This window comes from Lontra canadensis, unplaced genomic scaffold (genome assembly GCF_010015895.1).
Source record: "Lontra canadensis isolate GAN:19392208 unplaced genomic scaffold, GSC_riverotter_1.0 scaffold55, whole genome shotgun sequence".
NCBI lineage: Eukaryota > Metazoa > Chordata > Mammalia > Carnivora > Mustelidae > Lontra > Lontra canadensis.
In genome coordinates, this window is record NW_022631049.1 from 4,854,769 (window position 1) to 4,875,992 (window position 21,224).

A 21,224-nucleotide genomic window follows, 5' to 3' on the forward strand; every position below is an offset into this window, starting at 1 on the left:
TACTCCACCAGGATCTAATGTATACTTTAACATAGATTTATTTTGCAAAGAGCATAAACAGTGATCTTCTACTGTTTACCAGGATGATTATTTTAGATTGACTCTACAGATGAGGATATTTTTATTCCTTGCAGATGAGAGTATTCTGATAAACTATCATGTATTGGGTAGAGGAGTGTAAATTGCCATACATTTTCTGAAAGGAGATTTAGCAGTGGGTGTTGAAAATCCTAAAATGTTTGGATATGTTTTGCCCTAACAATTCACTTGTAGAAATATTTCCTTGTGAAATAATTGAGCAAATGCACCCTGATGTATATTACATAATACACATTGTGGCATAATTTGATGTAGAAGTAAATCAGAAACTATTTAGATGTCCAAACATTTGGTTAAATCGATTATGAATAATGGAATTATTCATTATAAATTATGTATAATGGCCTACTTGTAGCTACTAAGAATGATAGCTTAGATATTATTGACATCAATTGTATGTTTAGATGGTAAAAGTAACTTGAAAACTATATAAAAATATAGTTCATTGATATGTTGCAGAAATATAGAAAAAATCAGGAGGTTCATACATTAAATTGTTAACAGTGGTTATAAATGGTGAGGCAGTGGGGGATTTTTATTTGCTTTGTTTGGCTGTATTTTCAGATTTTTAATTTAAAAAGTTAAAAAACATAATAGCAACTATGAGCCACAAGAAGGGCTAGCATAGTTTATAACTGATGTTAAAACTCAATTTTCTAAGCCCTGTCAGCTTTAGTGTTACAGGCTTTTTATGTTTTTTTTGATACTACGCTCAGTGAATTATAATTTGAAATTAACTATAATCTGTTTGTTGCAGCTTGTATATGAATTTTTCATACGATTTTTGGAAAGCCAAGAATTCCAACCCAGCATTGCCAAAAAATACATAGATCAGAAATTTGTATTACAGGTAAGCAAAGCAGAGAAAGTTTCATGGTTGCATATATTCGTTATTCAGTTGTAACACTTTACCTTTCTCTTCGTTGTTTAAAAATCTTTCCGCAGTGGTTATATCACCTTTTAAACAAATACTGTATACATAAGTTAGTTCCATTATTGCACGTTAAAAGTAATAGGTACTTTTTCAACTTATTGTTAATTTATTGATGGAAATTAATTTCGTTTTAAACAACAACGAATGATAATGCCTAAATCTCTGCAGTTTCTTAAAATTTAATAATAAAGGAATTTCATTTATAGGACCTCTAGTTTGTGTGAATCTTTCTGTAGCCTGAAAACTCCTATTTGCATAAAAGGACTCTTAAGGAACTGTTGCGTAGATCTGTTAAAACTGAATAAGCATGGTCGAGAGCATAAATAACCTTCAGCGAATGAAGTCAGATACTAATGAGCTTTCACAGCTAGGAAATAGCACTGCTTAATACCTTAAAATTCCTCTAACGTGATTAACTCTCACCCATCTGTTTGGAGCTTCTCGGGGTGTGTATTCTTCTTGATTTGCCATTTTATATTTTATAACAATAGACCACATCTTCCTTTTTACCTGGAACTTGGGAATGTTCATGACATTGAATTTTTAGGTAACACCTTCTTGGTCCTGTTGTTGACATTCATCTATAAAAATCGGTACTTGAGCCAACGGGTGTATGGGGTATTGTAGCTCCTTTTTAAGTGATTAATGAACACCTCATGTTGATAAGAATAAATATCTATCTCCTAGTGAGCCAGTAAGCAGAACTTCAAAGTTCAAATATTACTTTGGCCAGAAGTTGGTCTTCTGTGTCTTACCTGGATAAAGATTGATAACATTTGTGATGACCTCATTTCCCCTCCTTAATTCAATTAATAAATTTAGAATTTGGGATGTGTTCGGTTGAGAGGCTTTGGAAAAGTGAGGTTTTAGCAAAGAGGCTTTGGAAAAAGAGAGGTAGGTAAATAGGTGGTTACATGGAACATTGGGTAAATAGGTCAACTGATCCAGATTTTTATACCAAGAAGGCAAAATGCATTTCAGACAAAAAAGCAACACGTAACAGGTCTGTGTTTTATATTGGAAAGTCCTTGCATTTATAAAGCACTCCGTAATTGTCAGGGCATCTTTGTATGCATTATTTTCATTCATACCATAATCTAAAACAGACACAGCTAAATTTCAGGCCCACTTTGTAGATGAATAAACTGATGTCTAGAAACTTCTTCAGGTTTTCCCAAGCACATTTCCTGTTCTGGTTTTCTATCCATTGTATCATGATGTCTCCTTGTGATTCCCCTCACTGTAACTTGGAATGACTTCAAGGACTAGCCCTCACTTCTCAACACTAATGAAATATTAAAGTTCCTTTATATTTATGGTAAATTAAAATTCCCAAGAAGATCAGATAGTGAAGGCTGTGTTTAATTTACATGGAAACAGTAAGGACTAGGATCTCAGGATGAAGCCAGTGCTTTTTTTACGTGAAAAGCATGCTAGGCCCAGCCCAGCTCACTGTGTTCTTCGTGGTTGATGGGTACTGGTGATAATAAAGCTTATAAGCTTAAAACATCAGAGAAACCCAGACTTGAAAAGGGGTGTTCTGGGTTGTCTGTTCTAGTTCTTCACCCAATGAGTTAGTCTCTTGAGACCCTGAGAAGGGGTGACTCCCATTTACTCTTTTTTAGTGAGGAAAGACCACGTATCTGGGCAGATTGTTCTGTTTTTTTTTTTTTTATTAGAAAGTTCTTTATGTTGAACCTCCCTATACCTTGTACCCTTTGGCCTTATTTTCCCAGACTAGTCCTTTAGTGTTCACTAGTTTGGACATAACGTTTCAGGTCTTAGAACACAGCACTTATGTTTACCTCTTGGCTTTTTCCTAGGAACAGGAGTAGAGTAGCAGCTCAAATGCTTGTAGCCTCATTTCTAACAAGTTGGTGACCGGGTGTCAGACAATAGGAGGTAGACAGGTATTCTATGAAAGGGAGCTTTGGCTGCCCCTCTTCTTTCAGTTAGACAACATCCCCCCCACAAGAGAAACAAATCCAGATTTTTATGTGAAATGTTCTGGTGAGCTAAACCCATCTGCCTTCTGGATCTAGCTTAGCAGCTGTCAGTTTGCATTCTCTGCTCTAGACTGCGTCCTTACTTCTGTCAGCCCTATCTTGTTTGTCTGTTTTGGAAATCTTCAGCATGTGTCCATTTGTCTTTAAAAGTGATGTCTATGTCTGAACATAGCGTCCTGAGCCTGGCCGGTCCCCCACAGCTTAGAGTTGGGTTCTACATTCCCTTGTGTGGGTCTCTTAAAGGGCAAGTCCTATTAGCTATTCTTGCTGCTCCATGGTACTGTTAACTTATAAGCTTGTGGTCTTGAACTGATTTCTTTCTTTCTTTTTTTTTTTTAAAGTTTTATTTATTTTATTTGACAGACAGAGATCACAAGCAGGCAGAGAGGCAGGCAGAGAGAGAGGTGGGGAAGCAGGCTCCCCATTGAGCGGAGAGCCCGATGCGGGGCTCGATCCCAGGACCCTGAGACCATGACCTGAGCCGAAAGCAGAAGCCTAACCCACTGAGCCACCCAGGCGCCCCTTGAACTGATTTCTAATTTGCTTTATGCATGATGTTGTAAAGATATGTTTTCCCTTGTTTTTTGTTCATTGTACAGTTTCTCTTTTAATCTAAGTGTAGGCGTTGACATAGATTCCTGCAGAATATCATTTCTTCGAAGCCTTTTGAAGTCTTTCTCTATCTTGAGTCTGTCTTCCACTGTATTCGTGGTGCCTTCCATCTTTATCACATCTTTGACTTTCTTAACTGTGCTAGTAGCTGTTGGTTTTGTCTCTGGTCGTGGATTAAAATTGTTAGAATAGCCAGCACTGGTGACAGAGGCCTTCGGCATGTCTTCAGCGACTTTCCTCTATTTTAGCACAGGTTCATTAATCAGCAGTCTTTGGATTCCATCCTCAGACCTGTTAGAAATTTACTGTAGAATAGCATCATTCTTCTTACATTTTAAAATTCTGTTCAGGGCACCTGGGGGGTGCAGTCAGCTGAGCATCCGAGTCTTGGTTTCGGCTCAGGTTGTGAGCTCGAGCCCTGCGTCAGGCTCTCTGCTCAGCGTAGAGTCTGCCTGGGACTCTCTCTTCCTCTCCCTTTGTTCCCTGCCCCTAAAATAAATACATAAATCTTTTTTTAAAAAATGCTTAAAAATTTTTGTTGTTGTTGTTCATTAGGAGAGTGTAGAGACTGTCAGACGCTCTGGTAGAAGCCAACACTGTGTCTTTACAGCATCCCCTTATCTATGCCTTGAGACTTTCTCATAAAAAGGAAGGCCGTTCATCTGCCTTGGGACATTCATGAACTCCTGGGGGGCTACTGTTATTTATTGGTAATTTTGTCCCAAGTACTTACAACCCATGTGATTGATCATCTGTCTCTGAGTTTTGCCAGAGACAAGAAATCAAGTATATAGTGAGTCCTTCTATAGCCTTTGCCTCATTTTTTACAACCTTTGCCTCCTTTACCTTCCCTCGGCTGGGTCTGTTGAACTCAACCTTCACCCCAGGGCTCCCAGAAGTTCCTGAATTTGTCAGGAAAGGGATAGGCAGAGTATTGGCAAAATCAGTAACTCCACTGGGTGGTACTTAAATGTAATCATATGACTAACAGAGCATTAACTATCATGTTGGGGTAAACCTTGGGTGCCGATTAGCTGCCGTTTTCCAGAATACCCTGTTCATTCATGGTGGTAACCTGTTACATTGGTTTGCTGCCCCTTTTCCTACCCGTTAGTCTACTGATGATTTACCTGGAATCCCAGCCCCCTCTAGGAGTGGGGTCTCAATCCCCTATGTAATTTTCCTGAGCTCCTTTTCTGGGAGATTTGTTTCCAACCTGAGACCTGGTTGGCCTTTTGGAACTTAAGGCATTGTTGCTGCGATTCCATCTCGCCCCTCCCCACTGCCTTTTCCTCCTGCCACCACGCCTTACCTGTCTCTGAGCTTCAGCTCCTTCCTTTATGTATCCTATAGCCAGCTTATTCATTATTTACACCCCTGCTTTCCCCTGCTTGTTTCTCTCCCCACAGCCCCCCATTGTGCTACCTAGTCCTGGTGTGTTTGTACCTAAGCCTGGTTTTCTTATGACATGAGAACACTCATACCTTCCCCTCTTGCACGTTGGGATGACATTGATTGCGTTCTTCTTTGAGCAGATTTTTTATTCTCTGGGGATTCTCAAAAGGAATTTTGGTGATCTCAACTTAAAACTTTTTTATTTAGTTAGACATAATTTATTCTAGCCATGAGATTTAAACCTTATTTTCTATAGCAGCTAGCTGTATTCTTTACAGTCTATTCTGACTCTCATTTTTCCCATCAATAAAGACAAAAGCAAAAGTAAGAATTGAGCTATTTCAACATGATGTAGTGGAAAGAAAGTTAACAAGCTGTGGATTTGCATCCTGACTCCTCTGTGTACTTTAAGTAGTATATATTACAGGATCTAAGAATATGTGCTGTGGGGTAAGACAGAATCGCCTTAAAACCCTGGCTTTCCCACCTACTTGGCAGTGTGACTTTCAGCCAGTTACTGCACTCTCTGTCCAAGCTCGAGTCTCCTCATTTGTATCATGAGGTGACAGGAAAATAGGATGTGCCCCCAAACTGACAGTTGTTAAATCTGCTTAATTGACTTGGCACTATACATACAAAGACAGACTCCCTCCCTTCACTTGTAAACAAATACTTGAAAACTTGGGCAGATTTTTTACTTTTCTGAGCGTCAGTGTTTTCTTCTGTAAAATGGCTATAATGGTGACCTCTCTTTTAACAGGTGGACTTATTATGAGATAAAATGGTCTGACTTGTAAAAACATCCGCTCGTACCATGCATGGTTTATAATAGTTGCTCATTAAATACTAATTCCTTTTTTTATATACTCCTCATACTATATTATCTACCCACATTAGCAGAATATCTTATTTTTATTGATTCCAGTATTAATTTAAAAATCTCCACCTTTTGAAATGAAATGTAAAAGTGAAACTTAAAGGAAAATTTTGCAAAGAAGCCTTAAATAAATAACATACTCCTAGATGGGAAATTTGCCATCATGAGGATATCCATAGACTCTCAAGTTAATTTATACATTGGGTGCAGTTCTAACTAAAATTTCAGTAGTTTTGGGGCACCTGGGCCACTCAGTCAGTTAAGCATCTGCCTTTAGCTCAGGTCATGATCCCAGAGTCCTGGGATTGCATCCCATGTCAGATTCCCTGCTTTACAGGAGAGTCTGCTTCTCCCTCTCCCCATTCATGTTCTCTCTCTCTCCTTCTCAAATAAAAAATAAAATCTTTAAAAAAATTACAGTAGTTCAGTAGATTTTTTATTTGAAAATTTCAAAAATTCATGAAATAAAAGATTTTTGAAAAAGAAAAGTATTATGATCCCTTGCCTATCAGATACTAAAACATACAAATGTTTAATGCTTATAACTATAAAGGTACATGAATGAAAACAGTATGGCATAGGGGCTCCTGGATGGCTCAGTCGGTTAAGCATCCAACTCTTGATTTTGGCTCAGGTTCTGATTTCAGGGTTGTGAGAATGAGCCCTCCCCTTAGCATAGAGCCTGCTTGAGATTCTCTCTCTGCCCCTCTTCTCCCTCTGCCTCTCCCCTCACTCGTGTGCTATAAACAAACAAACAAATGAACAAATAAAATCTTAAAAAAAGAAAAACCACCACAATGAGAAACCAGTGTGGCATGGATACAGTGGGAGACTGGAACATAGCAGAGGCTTGGGTGGAAAAGACCCTTCTTAGTATGCCAAAAACCCACAAAAATGTACCTATACATAGATAAATAGGGATGTGTATTGTGCATATATATTTATATTAACTTGGTATACCCCTCTGAAGAGGAAAACTGATAGTATTCCATCAATTTAAATTCTGTCAACTTAAATTTTATCCACTGAGCAATTCCTTAAGTAGTCATATGGGTACACAAAGATATACGTACAAGGATATTGAATGTGTCATTATTAATAATTATTAGAAATATTGGAAACAATTTAAGAGTTCCTCAGTAGGGGTTAGTTGAATAAACCATGGACATTCGTATAATGGAATATTCAGATTATAAAGAGAATGAGAGCTACACATGATCTATTTTTAAGTGAAACATGCACGTTCTGGAACAGTATGAATTTTTTTGAATCTGAGTCTTATTTTAGGGAAAAGGAGTGTTTGTATATGCACTAAAAATTTTGGAAGGCAGTACACCAAATTGTTATTAATCATCTGGTAGAATGTGATTATATGTGATGATCACCACTTTCTAATTTTTGTATTTTTCTATTTTTTAACATTTAAAAAATAGTGAACATGTATGTTATCATCAGTATGAGTAGTAAAAATATCTAGATTACAAGTACATTCTTATTTTGTTGCCTGACATTTCTCATAAGCCTCAGCTAATTCTATGCATTAGGCTTCCTAAGACTGTTTCTGTAAGACTGCCCCATTCATTTGTACTTCACATTTGTTGTGTTTCCTTCCTTTCATCACTTATATATGTATATGCCCTTTTGAAATCTGAAGTTCTGGGGTGCCTGGGTGGCTCAGTCAGTTAAGCGTCTTCCTTCGGCTCAGGTCATCATCCCAAGGTCCTGGGATCGAGCCCCACATCGGGCTCCCTGCTCGCTGGAGAGCTTGCTTCTCCCTCTCCCTCTGCCTGCTGCCCTGCCTACTTGTGCTCTCCATCTCTCTGACAAATAAATAAAAAAATATAAAATGAAATAAAATCTGAAGTTCAATGGAAAGCTGCCAGTATTGCCTCAAGAGTTCTTTTCAATACTAATTTTTGTCCTCATCAGGAAGCTATATAGTTTGGTGGTTAAGTGTATATGTGCTGGTTTGAATTCAGACTCTGGCATTTTTGTAGTGCATGGCCTTGGGCAGGTTCTGTGACTGCCTTACCTCAGTTTCCTCATCTGAAAAATAGATGCAAAATATCCACAATACAATGCTCAGGTTGTTGTGGAGATTTAATAAGCGAATACAGACATAGCACTTGGAACAATTCCTGACAGGAGTCATTGGTCAGTAAATGTTATGTTACTGCTATAACTACTATTTCGATTAGGATCAGTTCTTGTTTTGAGACTCTTCTTTTGGGGGCGCCTGGGTGGCTCAGTGGGTTAAAGCCTCTGTCTTCGGCTCAGGTCGTGATCCCAGGGTCCTGGGATCGAGCCCCGCATCGGGCTCTCCACTCAGTGGGGAGCCTGCTTCCCCACTTCTCTCTCTGCCTGCCTCTCTGCCTACTTGAGATCTCTGGCTGTCAAATGTCAATAAATAAAATCTTTAAAAAAAAATGAATCTTCTTTTGTAATGCCTTCTAGAATAGCCTCAGGCTGCGAAGTCATATGGTGTTGGTCTATCAGCATCTTAACTAACATGTTATGAATTCTTTGAAATCCAACTTAAACCATTCTAAAAATCGAAGAAACCCTTTGGACTCTATTTATATGGCTCCTCTCTGGTTATTGAGATTTTTTTTTTTTTTTCAGATGTTAAATGTGGTCTCTCCTGTCCTTGGGTTCATTTCATCATTGATTTCTTCCAGTGTTAGAAGTAAATGTTTAGGGGCGCCTGGGTGGCTCAATGGGTTGGGGCCTCTGCCTTCTGCTCGGGTCATGATCCCAGGGTGCTGGGATCGAGCCCCACATCGGGCTCTCTGCTCGGCGGGGAGCCTGCTTCCCCTTCTCTCTCTGCCTGCCTCTCTGCCTACTTGTGATCTCTGTCTTTCAAGTGAATAAATAAAATCTTAAAAAAAAAAGAAGTAAATGTTTTTTAGTGCCAGGATCATATACCTTTAACAGGTGAAAAACAGGGATAACACGTTCAGATCTTTACAGAGTCCAGACAAGTGATAGGTAATGGAGTAGTCTAGGTGTGACAGAAGGTGACCGAAATGGTAATGACCTAGAGAGGTCAAGAGAACCTGGAAATCTAGATTTTTGTGTGGGCCAGACAAAACTCTCTGTGACTTGTATGTACCTTTGAAGAGTTTGCTGTTTTTTTAATTTAAGAACGGTATGACTGACTGACTTGTTTAAATTTCATTGTAATTTTTATTAAATCTAGATTTACATAACCTTTAGCATTTCTTATGTACTTAATCTAAGTCTTTACACAAGAAAGCTGTCAGATTATCAAGGATAGTCAATTGATTACCTAGTGCACTCCTGTCTATGGTAATGTTGATTTTAGACATAGTAACTGCCTTTATGCTATAAAGCGTGCAGCCTGGCTTAGGCTTATGGAACGTGTCTCTTCCCAATAAAGATAATTTTCTTCTGTGTTAGGACAGTTGGGAAAATGGTTTCTTTATGATCTCCGCTCTGCCCCCCCTCCCCGCCAAAGATGGGTTGCCAAACCTTGAATTATTTCACTGGGTGTATTGTGGCAAGAGTTTAGTAGCATATTTCTAAAGACTGCTTTCAACCACTCTGCAAATCTGAAAAGCAGTCAGTGGTTGCTAAGAGACATACTATTCAAGCGTCCCCATAAACATATGTACTGCTGGAGATTGCGATTTAGCATTTGTATTTCACATTTGCAGTTATATTTAGCTGAAAGGTGCCGTAATTATCATGCAAATTATGCAGATAGTTTACCCTGTCCTTAAAAGTCACCTTTTATTATTGTGCTTTAAAAACTCAAGACAATAAATAAATAAATACTCAAGACACATTGGACATGACACAAACCAACTGGTTAAAAAATTTTAAGTTCTAAACTGAAATAAATTCCACGAGGCCTTGAATCTCAGCTCTAATACAAAGAGCTATTTTCCCAACAAGTTCCTTGAGTATGTCAAAATGTTTGCATTTCTCTCTCAGAGTCTCTATAGCAAATAAAACTTAAGAGAACTTAGTCGATCAGGAATTTTATCAGATAGCCATTACCAATTAAGAAGGCTCCTCTTCACCTCACCCCATCCAGTCCATCCTATAGTGTAGCAACCTTGGAGAAGGGCTTCAGCGTTGTGGCTCCTGCGTCCAGAGCCAGCTCTGCGGGGTGCAGCTTATGCCGAGAGGGGCCCTGTTATTGGTTTCATGCTTTGCTGTTGCTGTTTTGAACTCTTTGTGGTTTTTGCACAAGGAGCACTGCATTTTCATTTTGCATTGGGCCCCACAAATTATGTAGCTAGTCCCTGCCTGCATGCCACTAAGTGCATCATTATGTAGAATAACCACTCTTGAAATGCTGACCAAATTGATTGTCTTAAAATTTTAAATCGCCAGCTTTTGTTGTCTAAATGAAAGCTTGAGGGAGAAAAGAATGGACTTCTCTAGTTTGTGGGAAGAATGCCTGAAATTAGGAAGAAAATAAAAGCATTGCAACTTGGCAGATTTGTTCATATTTAAAGGACTTACACCTTTGAAATTTTTACCGAGTTTCCAGAAGAGTCTTGAAGTCAGAATTGCTAAAAGCTTGTAATGTGTAACCTTTGGATCTTTTGTCCATACTGTGTTTCTCAGTGGTGCCCGTAGATCAGCTCATTTGATGGCTTGGTCCTCTTGAGTTGTTTTCATTTGTTGGAGTCAGGCTGCTGTTGGCTCTTGCTGCTTGGTTCTGGACGGTTTTCTCATGAGCAAAGATATTCAGAAGGTATTTTTCAGGTGGTAGAAGAGCTAAAGTTAAAAACAAAGCCAGAAATATGGAGACCTGATTTTAGTTTGGATGAAAACAGCATTTACATGAAAACATGTAAAATAGATGTAGAATAGCAATTTCACTGATTGTTTACTTAAGCATTTCTGATGTTCTTTAAAATCTTTTTTACATGGAATGGGGCATGGTAGTTGCTTCTTTATCATAGTAGAGGGCAGTTGGGCTTTTTGTTTCAAGCCTTTTGCTCTTAATTTTTAAAAAGTTTTAATTGGGGCACCTGGGGTGGTGCAGTCGATTAAGCATCCGACTCTTGGTTTCAGCTCAGGTCATGATCTCAGGGTCGTAGGAATGAGCCCCACATTGGACTCTGCTCGGTGTGGACTCTGCTTGAGGTTCTCTTTCCCTCTCCCTCGGACCCTCCTGCTCGTGCTCTCTCCCTTTCTGTCTCAAATAAATAAATCTTTAATTTTTTAAAATTAATAAGTAATGTCTTTTTAAAAAAAATCAAGTATATTTATATGGATTTTTAAGACAAATAGCAGTCTGCTGCCTCAGTCCTTCCCCAGCTGAGTCTCACTCCCTAGAAGTAACCACATTCAAGTCTTTTAGCTGTTTGCTTCTATGTATCTCCATATCTCTAACAGGCATTCTTGTACTGCTGTTTCTTGATTTTGAAAAACTTTTCCTACTGTAAATCAATGTATGTCTCCCTCTGTATCTCCCATGTCTACATCTTAAAAATGTGGTTAGTTATGTCACAAAATCTAATGAAATGAAGTTGTAGTGTTGCTACAATTACAATTAGGACTGTGTACATGTTGTTCTCAGCCAAGACACATCTTAGACTATGATTGCATTTCTTATAGAGCTTTTTCGAAAACCTCTGGGATGAATAATGTGCCTTATTTTTCACATGCTTGCTTTCCTGTGTATGGGTTACTCGTTCACTGCTCAGTTCTTTTCTGAGAGCACCGTACAACTCTTCTTAGTCTGGCCCACGCATCAGCCAGCCTCTCAGTTCCATTGTTTTCCTTGGAGGCCTCCTTCCTGAAGCTGGAGCCCCATCATCCTGCTCTAGTCGGCACTGGTGGCTTCCCCTAGGCTGTAGCCACAGTGGTCGTTTTGGGACTTCCCTTTGCCACTCTTCTGTACTGTGTTTTTCCTGGCTTATCTCCCTTTCTTTCATTTTGGCAGGATACATCCTCTAGATGCTTCCTAAGAAAGTATGAATGGGATATAAATTTTTCAAGACCTAGTTCTCTAAATATGTCTTTATTCTACCCACATACTTGATTGATATTTTGGCCAGATATAGAGTTATGGGGTAGGACCCATATTTCCTCAAAAGTTTTAGGGAATTCTAGATTGTCTTCTATTTCTGGTGTTGGTATTGAGGAGGCCTGCACCGGCTGAACTCCTTATCCTTTACAGTGTCCTATTGTCTGTCTAAGCTTTTGAGATCTACTCTTTGTCCCCAGCGTCCAGATAATTCAAAGTTATGTGTTTTGGTGCAGGTCTTTGTTTATTAATTGTACAGAGAACATAATGGCCCTTATATATATTGAAACTCATGTTCTTTTTTTTTTTTTTCTTTTAATTGCATTGAATTCTTTGTCAGATAATTTCATTTTCTTTGCTTCTGTGTCTCTGTATCTATTCTCTGTGCCTTTTTGGAACGTGTTGGACCTTCTGAATTGATCCTCTAGTTATCTTCTTCTTTAAAATGGTCTTCTTTTGGTTATACTTTCAGGATACATTTGCTCATTTTAATGTTCCAGTTCTTCTGAACTTTTTATCCTGAATTTCCAGAAGTCCTTTTTTATTTTCTGAATATTCGTCTATAACAGTTCTGGTTTTGTTTCAGGGATCCAGCAGATTTGTTTATTTCTGAGGATAAGTTCTTTTCCGTGGTTTTTTTGTTTGTTTGTTTTTTACTTGCATTGTGGCTATTTCCTCTGAGTTCTTCATGATTGTTTTGGTCTCCATCTTTTATGTTAGGATGTCTGATGATCCTTGGCTTCATAGTCACATGTTAGTCATCAAAGAGGCTTCTCAGGGCCATCTAAGAGCCTCGTTGGAACGTGTGTGTTTGTGCACGCATGCCTATGTGCGTGCACACAGATGAGAGACACTTAGAACACTGTGCAGTGACCTTGCTCTTTCATCAAGACACTCTCAAATATCAGTAGGTATCAATAGGTGTTTCCTCTTGAGGCTGTCAAGAGGCTGAGGCTGAGGTCCCTCAAAAGGGACCTTCCTATCCCTTACTTTCATCTAGAATTTTGGGGGCTTAGTCTCATTCTAAGAGACAGCAAACATCTCATTCTTCAGCATGCAGAGTTTTATTTAATCCTTTTATTTTCAATAAATTTTTCATTTTACTGTGTACAGTGTCTTGAAGACTAGAGACTTGCATGTTTATGCTCTCCAGACTTCGATTGTAAATCTTCAGTCCACTGCTTGGGACATGGCTCTGGGAGGTCTTGTTACTCTTTCTACAAACTTTCAACCAGGCCTCTTTTTCGCTCCCCACACCCTTGCCATCAAATATATCTGGCGTCTTCAATTCTCAAGCCTTTTAAGGGTTCTCTGGTGTGAACTGGCTTGCTTCTTGTTTGGCTTCCATCCCTGCTGGCAGAATGGAAAAACACTTAGCAGAGTGGAGAAAGAGGAAACCCAAGATAGTTACCCCTTGCCATCCCCTTTCCATCTTTGAAAAATTTGCAAATTTGTCTCATCTGCTCTCTACTCCTCTCTGCTCTGTGTGTTTCTTCCTTTTTTATTCCTTTATTCTCATCTCAGAGAAGGCTCTGGGGGAGAAAGTTTCTCTTCCCTGTCTGATTGGAAGACCCTAACTGCCTTTTTTGTTTTGCCCTTCTCATTTTACTGTAGATTTTTTAAATGATGCTCAAAGGAGAGTTCTTTGGCTATATCACTGTACGATTCATCCCTGTTTGTTAAATTCAGGAAGGGTGGTTTTGTAAACTAGGAGTCAGCATGTTGGCAGGTCTGTCTTTGCTCTGTAATCACCTTGGAAACTCTCCAGCTTCTTTTCTCCAACAAGTTGTTGCTATATTGTAGGGAGTACAGTCCGCTGGGCATTTATAGTTGCTGGATTGTATTTCTCATTGCTTTTTTTGAGGGGAGTGTACATATGACTAAGCACAGACATACTTTGTTTTGGAAATCAGAGCTCATCCTATTCCCCGTTTTTGGGCCTGTGCATTATTGTACTTTTTCTTTTGTCTTTTACACCATAAAATCATCAAAAATATGTTCTGTAGAGCAGCATAAAAGTAATTTATATACTGTAATTTTTCTCTCTCATAGAATATTATATATATATGTACACACACATATTTAGTTATTTATTTGTGGCTTTGTAAATGACTTAAGTTAGTTGCTTGGGTATGTATGTTTTTTGAGGGCTTAATGAAAACATTAGTTAAATAATTTTTGCTCAATTACTTTATTTTCATTAAGCTCTTAAGATTAACAGTATATACACAAGTGTAGTTGATTCAGGTTTTGCTAACAGTACACTCCCTCAGACTTTCTCTTATTTATGTTGGTTGCAGATTACTCATTACATCCTTTTACAATGCTTAAAAATAGAAACCAGATTAAAAAAATAGAACTTAAAATGTGAATTATTTCCATCAACAAGGAATAAGATTAGGTTAGAGATCTTACATCATTTTGTGTGTGTTGTAGATAAGAGATACTGAACCCATGGGACTTTTTTTTTTTTTTACACTTATAATTGTCACATACCTTTCATTCTTAGACTATTTCCTGTGGAAATGTATAGTTGACTTGCGCATTGCTTTCCCGATGGGCTCCAAGTTTGTTCAGTGGTGTGTGTGCGCACAGGAACAAGGACAGTTCCTGGCATATGCAGAGATTGATTGATTGGCTGATTGATTGTGCTGCTGAATGGGCAGAGAGATGGCAGGTATTTTAATAGGATCTTCTCATCTGATAGGCTGCTGGTGAAGGTATGTGTTGTTGAACCAGCCATGAGCACTCTCCTTCCACTTCAGCCTCTTAACTTCTTCATAGGTCAGCCTGGGTGTAACTTCCTCCAGAAGCCCTCCCTATCACTCTGATCCTTCCAAATACAGTAGATTCGTCTGCTATGTATTTAGCATCCTAAACCACTTACACTCTTTGTTTACTTATATTCCTCATTTAGACTAGGCTCTGTGAAAGCTGATTGTGTCTGTCTTGCTCATCATTATATCCCTGACACCTTGCCCACTGGCTGGCTCTCAGTAGGCACACATATTTATTTGAGATACTCATTTTTTGGATGGGTGGTTGGATGGATGACATCGTGTAGCTAAAAATCGCACCTGTCTCACTGACCAATTTTAAAGATTCTCCTTCAGTTTGTACTTCCTGCCATTATCTGAAGGGCCATTCTTTGTCTATAATTTTGTCTTCTGCTCAAAGAAAAGCAGCAAGCAAAAGTAGATAATTTATTTGATTACTGCCCACTGAGTTATTCTCCTACTCTCTTAATTACCTGAATCATGCTTATGGGGGTCTTGATAGCTTCTTTGGTTATTAAGGTAGTCTGTGTTCCTTTGTAGACTGCCTATATGTTCTTGAAATATTTTACATTTACTATAGTAAATGTTTTTACTATAAAGTCAACTTAAGTATGAACAGGGAGTCATGCTTTATTGTGATGATAATGAATATATGAGCAACACAGTAAAATTCAAACCAGTCTCCAGGTTCGTTCTTCAGCTAGAGAAGAACCTGCCCAGAACCTGTCATTAAAAAAAAACAAAGCTTTATTGAGATATAATTCATATACCATAAAATTCACCCTTTTAAAGTTTATAATTCATTGTTTTTAGTGTATTCACCAACTTGTACAACCATCACTACTGTAAATTACAGAACATTTTTTATTGTGCCTGAAAGAAACACCATCGTCCTTAGCAGACATTCTTCCTTCTGCTGTCTGTATGGATTGGCATAGTCCAGATAATTTCACATAAATGGAATTCTACAATAATTTTTTGTGTCCGTCTTCTTTGACTTAGCATGATGTTTGAGAGGTCCATCCATGCAGTGGCATAGATCAGTAGTCATTCCTTTTTATGGCTGAGTAATAGTCCATTGGAGCACATTTTGCTCATCCATGCATGAGTTGGTGGATGTTAGGGTTGTTTCCGATTTGGGCTGTTATGAATCATGCTACTCTGAACACTCATGTACGAGTGTTTTTGTTGACATGTTGATATCAGGATTCAGTTTTGAACTTTAGCTTACAAATGAGTAGAAACCTCGGGCACCTGGGTGGCTCAGTGGGTTAAGCCTCTGCCTTCAGCTCAGGTCATGATCTCAGGGTCCTGGGATCGAGCCCCGCATCCGGCTCTCTGCTCGGCAGGGAGCCTGCTTCCCTCTCTCTCATTGCCTGCCTCTCTGCCTACTTGTGATCTCTGTCTGTCAAATAAATAAATAAAAATCTTTTTAAAAAATGAGTAGAAACTTAACAAATGTTATTCATATATAGCATACATACAGAAATTGTAAATGTTCATCTCGGTTTTTACAAAGTTAGCACACTTGTGTAACAAGAACCAAGCTGTACAAAGAGAACATTTTCAGTACTTTTGGGGACTTTTGGATGTTGGCTTTGGGTTAAGTTGTTTCATTTACCTGTATGCTCAAGTAGAGCTGATGGCTTCCTCTTAACTGTGTATTTGAAACGTAAGCTCGTGGGTAGTTTATGTTACAACAGGGCAGCAGCTGAGATGACAGACTGTAGGGCCTTGATTGCTTGCGTTCAAACCCCAACTCTGCCATACATTAGTGAGACCATGGGCAGATTGCCTAACATTTCTGCACTCCGATTTCCTCATCTGTAAAATGGGGATAAAACTACCTCATGGAGGGGAGGCACCAGGGAGTCTCAGGCAGTTCATTGCCCTCTTGATTTCAGCTCAGGTCTTGGTCTCGGGGTCGTGAGTTCAAGCCCCACACTGGAGTGGAGCCTGCTTAAACAACCAGGCCAAAAACTACCTTATAGGGAGGGTTACTACAAGTAGGTGGCTTAGAAAATTGCATGATGATCATACTAAAAGCTGTATTTGTGTTCTCTTATTATTGTTGTTAGGATTATTGTTATTGTGTCTGTCTCTTTATTAGAATGTAAGCCTCTTACCTGACTTATGAATCACTGTTTTCCAAAGACTGGCTACTGGTGCCTGGCACTTAATAGATACTCAATAAATTTTTTAAGAAGTAAAGGAGGGAGGGGTTTTAAATGAGTGGCAGAATTCCTAAATCATTTTCCTGAGCCCACTTTTGACAGCTACACTGTCTTTTCATTTACAACAGCTTTTGGAGCTATTTGACAGCGAAGACCCTCGGGAACGGGACTACTTAAAAACAGTCTTACACAGAATTTATGGCAAATTTCTTGGTCTTAGAGCATTTATCCGAAAACAGATTAACAATATTTTTCTAAGGTAAGTGGAGGGTGGGGGGAGAAGGAGAAGCAAAATTGGTGGTTTTATAGAAGTGTTAAATAAACTTCAAATATTTGAACATCGTGTACTGACTTTATTCTTTCTTTTCTTGTTGAAAAAAGGTTTGTTTATGAAACAGAACACTTCAATGGTGTAGCTGAACTGCTGGAAATATTAGGAAGGTAAGCACATTTTTAGCTAATTGCTAATCTCAGGTGAATAACGTTTTGAGAATGAGAGTCAAGTGGCACAGGGAAATGCTGACCTACATCTCTTGCTGTATGTACATGGGGCACTCTTAATTTGTGCTTTCCCATGTTTGCCGACTGACTCTACAAGACATGATTTCTTGTTCCTCCTTGTCCCACAATTATGCATTGCTGATTCTACTGGAATGACTGAAAGAGCTAACAGTTCGTTCATTGCTACAGAGAAAATACATCTCATTGCCCCCAAACCCGTTACTCCACAACATCTTATTCTCGTTAGTTTCTAGGCTACCTGTCCTTTGCCATATCTTTTGAAAGCAAGTTAAAATAAATTGGAAAGATTGCCATTTTCATTGGCGCCATGAACCCAGGAGTAGTTCTTAAACAGCTGCTGCTGGGAGAAGTGGAATGAATTGGAAAGAGACAGTTGCTGTGTAGGTTTTTATAGACAAGGGAGGTTAATGTGACTGGACAGTGTGATTACTTAGTTTCTTCTAATGTGAGGAGAAAAAGAAGGTGGAGTCACATGGTTTTTTCTGTGACTTCCCCAGGCGGGGTTGCCATGTCTGTGGTATTCTTGGTTGGAGAAGAAACTTCAGGAATGATGTCTGCACCTGGAAAGGTCATAAGTGAGGAGGGCAGTGATTTTTGGGGGGCAGGAAAAATAAAGAGTTACTGATTACAAAAGCTTTTGGGAATCATCTAACTAGGTGTTAAGAGCATAAGAGCCTGTGCTATATTATCATAAGCAAATTTTCTTAAATTTCCTTCCTACTTAAATGCATTCTTTGAAGTAACTCAGAAATCTTGAATGTCGCTGGGTGGGGTTTGGGTTGTTTTGGACCAAACCGAAACTGATTCAGATTTAACCTGGTCTTCCAGGAGCTGGTTGTCTCAGTTTAGCTGGTTGTGATCACGCTGCTAATTCATGTTTCTCTTTTTTTTTCCTAGTATTATCAATGGCTTTGCTTTACCTCTTAAGGCAGAACACAAACAGTTTCTGGTGAAAGTGTTGATCCCTTTACACACTGTCAGGAGCTTATCACTCTTCCATGCCCAGGTAGAATTTTATGCAACTACTTTGGAAGCAATATTAGAAGTTTACAAAACTCAGTGTTTCGTTGATATTGATATTTCCTTAGTTTAAAAAAACTCATATAAATTGCCTCCCAAGGAAAATTAAAATGTGTGCTCTGTTTTTCTGTGCATAGGAGACTCATGGGAATATTTTTTTTTCTTTCTTTTTTTTAAAAAAGATTTTATTTATTTATTTGACAGACAGAGATCACAAGTAGGCAGAGAGAGAGGAGGAAGCAGGCTCCCTGCCGAGCAGAGAGCCTGATGCAGGGCTCGATCCCAGGACCCTGGGATCATGACCTGAGCCGAAGGCAGAGGCTTTAACCCACTGAGACACCCAGGCACCCCATGGGAATATTTTTCAAGTGGGAGGAGCATTTGTTCAGTTGTTTTACCTGAGAATTTTGAGGACTTGCCTAATTCACGAAATTACATGTTGAACATGTTACGTACAATCAAATATATGGGTTTTTCAGATTTAAAGCTTTGGACATGTGTAATCATTTTGGAGTATTCTGGAATATTTTATCTCCTCCCTTGCATTAGTCTATCAGTTGCTCTTTGCCCCCTAGTTAATTCACTATTTCCTTCTCACTTTATACGCATAAATAAACATCCTTACAAGTCAACAAATCAATATTTTCACATCTTTTTAGTTTTAGCCTCCATTACTTTAAAGAGCCTACTCTGTCTTGACCCAAGTCTGTTTTCTGTGCTAACACTGCCTTGTGTGGTGAGCATGTCACTAGGGGACAGATAAATGATGTGGTGGCATTTTAATTTTAGTTTTCCAAACCAATGGGAATGTTTTGAGTTTGTATAAAAATGTCACACATTTTTCTGAGCAATGTTCCTCTTTAAATGTGAAATTCTGTGTTTCGAGGAAAAATTAGTCCATATGTTTCCAATTTAGAACACCATCAAAATGTTTTGCAAGGGTGGATTTCTTGTCCAATAATCTTTACGAGCCCTTTTACAAATCTTGCCTCTAGTATTTGAAATAGGCTATCACATTTCATGAGCGTGTAAAAGAATTCTTAACCTAGATGAGCCAGCATCAGAGATGTAAAACTCTTCCCTCCTCCAGCTGGGGCAGGTACAACCTTTTGTCTCTTCATGAAACTGCTTCAGTTCGCACGGGCCACTTTAGGCAGTCAGCAGGGTGTTTAATAAGTGCTGCCTACGTTTTGTCTAGGACTCTTCTAGAAACACAGAAAAACCCAGTACTGTTGAGGTTGGCAAAAAGAGAAAGGAAGCCCATGAGATGTAGCTTAGACCGTATGTAAATGAGATACTTTCAGAATATACTGACTGTGATATTTCTGCTTTTCATTAGCTGGATACTTCATGTCTTAGTATTCTTTAAAAAAAAAAAAATTCCCCTGGGGTGTTATTAGTGTCAATCTTTGGCTTGAAAAAGTAGCTTTTTTTTTCACTTTATATTTTATTTTTAAAATGAATTGAACATGAAGTTACTAAAACCAGAGTCTAGAAACTTTTTAGGAAGTTTTAATATGTCTTTTGAGTCTTTTTGAGTATATAGCATTTCCAATTTTGTCTTTCATTTTTCTGTTTCTCCAGCTGGCGTATTGCATAGTACAGTTTCTGGAGAAAGATCCTTCACTCACAGAACCAGTAAGTATTTTTTTCTATAATTTCAAAAAACTTCAAAAAGACTACCTTTCATGAAGTATATATGGGAAATTAATTGCCATTGTTTTTCTCCTTTTCATTTTAGGTTATTAGGGGGTTAATGAAATTTTGGCCTAAAACATGTAGTCAAAAAGAGGTAAGTGCTTAATGTTGGGGTGTTAAGAACTTACTAGAGTGTCAGGCTCTGAGCCAATGTGTAAAAATACATTATTTTATCCAATCTTCATTTTTTAAAAAAGATTTTACTTATTTACTTGAGAGAGAGAGAAAGAGTATAAGCAGAGGGAGAGGCAGGCTCCCTGCAGAGCAAGGAGCCTGATGTGGGACTCGACCCCAGGGCTCTGGGACCATGACCCAAGCTGAAGGCAGACACTCAACCAACTGAGCCACCCAGGTGTCCCATCCAATCTTCATTTTATCTCTCTAAAGCAGGACTGTAAATATTCACATTTTACTAGTTTTCAAATTGAAGCATAGAGAGCTTAAGTAGCCTGCTTGGGTATGCTAAGTATTAAGTGATTAGGAATCCGCCACCGTGATTCCTGAACCCTGAACTTCCATCATGCTCTGCTCAGTCCCAGGGAAACCCTAGTCAGGCCATGGTCATGTGTCTTGCTGTCTAGCTTTATCAAAGTCACCTTTCTAGTGACCACTCCTAGGATGGAGGCTTTGGTGTTGCTGTAGATAGATGCTAGAGCAACCTGCCCAAATACCCAACGTTAAAATATAATGGAGATGTACAATTTTAAAATATATTATAGACCTTTAGTTTCAGGTGTTCACAGAACTGGAAATTTCTGACCTACGATTATTTATACTTTTGCCAAAACCTAACCAGTATGTGCCATGTGCTGGGAGTAAGTCTTAGCTTAGAAGTGAGGCTAGCCGGATGCCATGTCTGTACTCCCTCTTCTATAGAGGCCACGTGGAAAATGGCCCAGCAAGAAAGGTCATCTGTCAGTTTGACATTTGGGAGAGAATTTTGGGAGAACTCTATGTATGTTGACAAATGGCAAGGGTCTACTGCCTACTTACTGTATAATACTTTTAACAGTAATATGCTCCTTCTCAATCAGTTTCAATTCTTCAAAACCCTAATTTACACAATTTCAGAAAGTCATCTAATTTTTTAATACCTGTGT

At 38.7% G+C, this 21,224-nt stretch overlaps 1 protein-coding gene across 3 annotated transcripts in view; it reads left to right on the top strand.

Annotated features, from left to right (window-relative positions):
- The window catches only part of PPP2R5E (protein phosphatase 2 regulatory subunit B'epsilon), a 143,491-nt gene that overhangs the window by 106,071 nt on the left and 16,196 nt on the right, over positions 1 to 21,224 (top strand). For all 3 annotated transcript variants that reach the window (XM_032875239.1, XM_032875240.1, XM_032875238.1), the window contains exons 5-10: positions 857 to 949; positions 17,013 to 17,143; positions 17,266 to 17,325; positions 18,304 to 18,412; positions 20,011 to 20,064; positions 20,168 to 20,218. In XM_032875239.1, the coding sequence (XP_032731130.1) occupies positions 857 to 949; positions 17,013 to 17,143; positions 17,266 to 17,325; positions 18,304 to 18,412; positions 20,011 to 20,064; positions 20,168 to 20,218 (498 nt within the window). The remainder of the gene's footprint in view (positions 1 to 856; positions 950 to 17,012; positions 17,144 to 17,265; positions 17,326 to 18,303; positions 18,413 to 20,010; positions 20,065 to 20,167; positions 20,219 to 21,224) is intronic.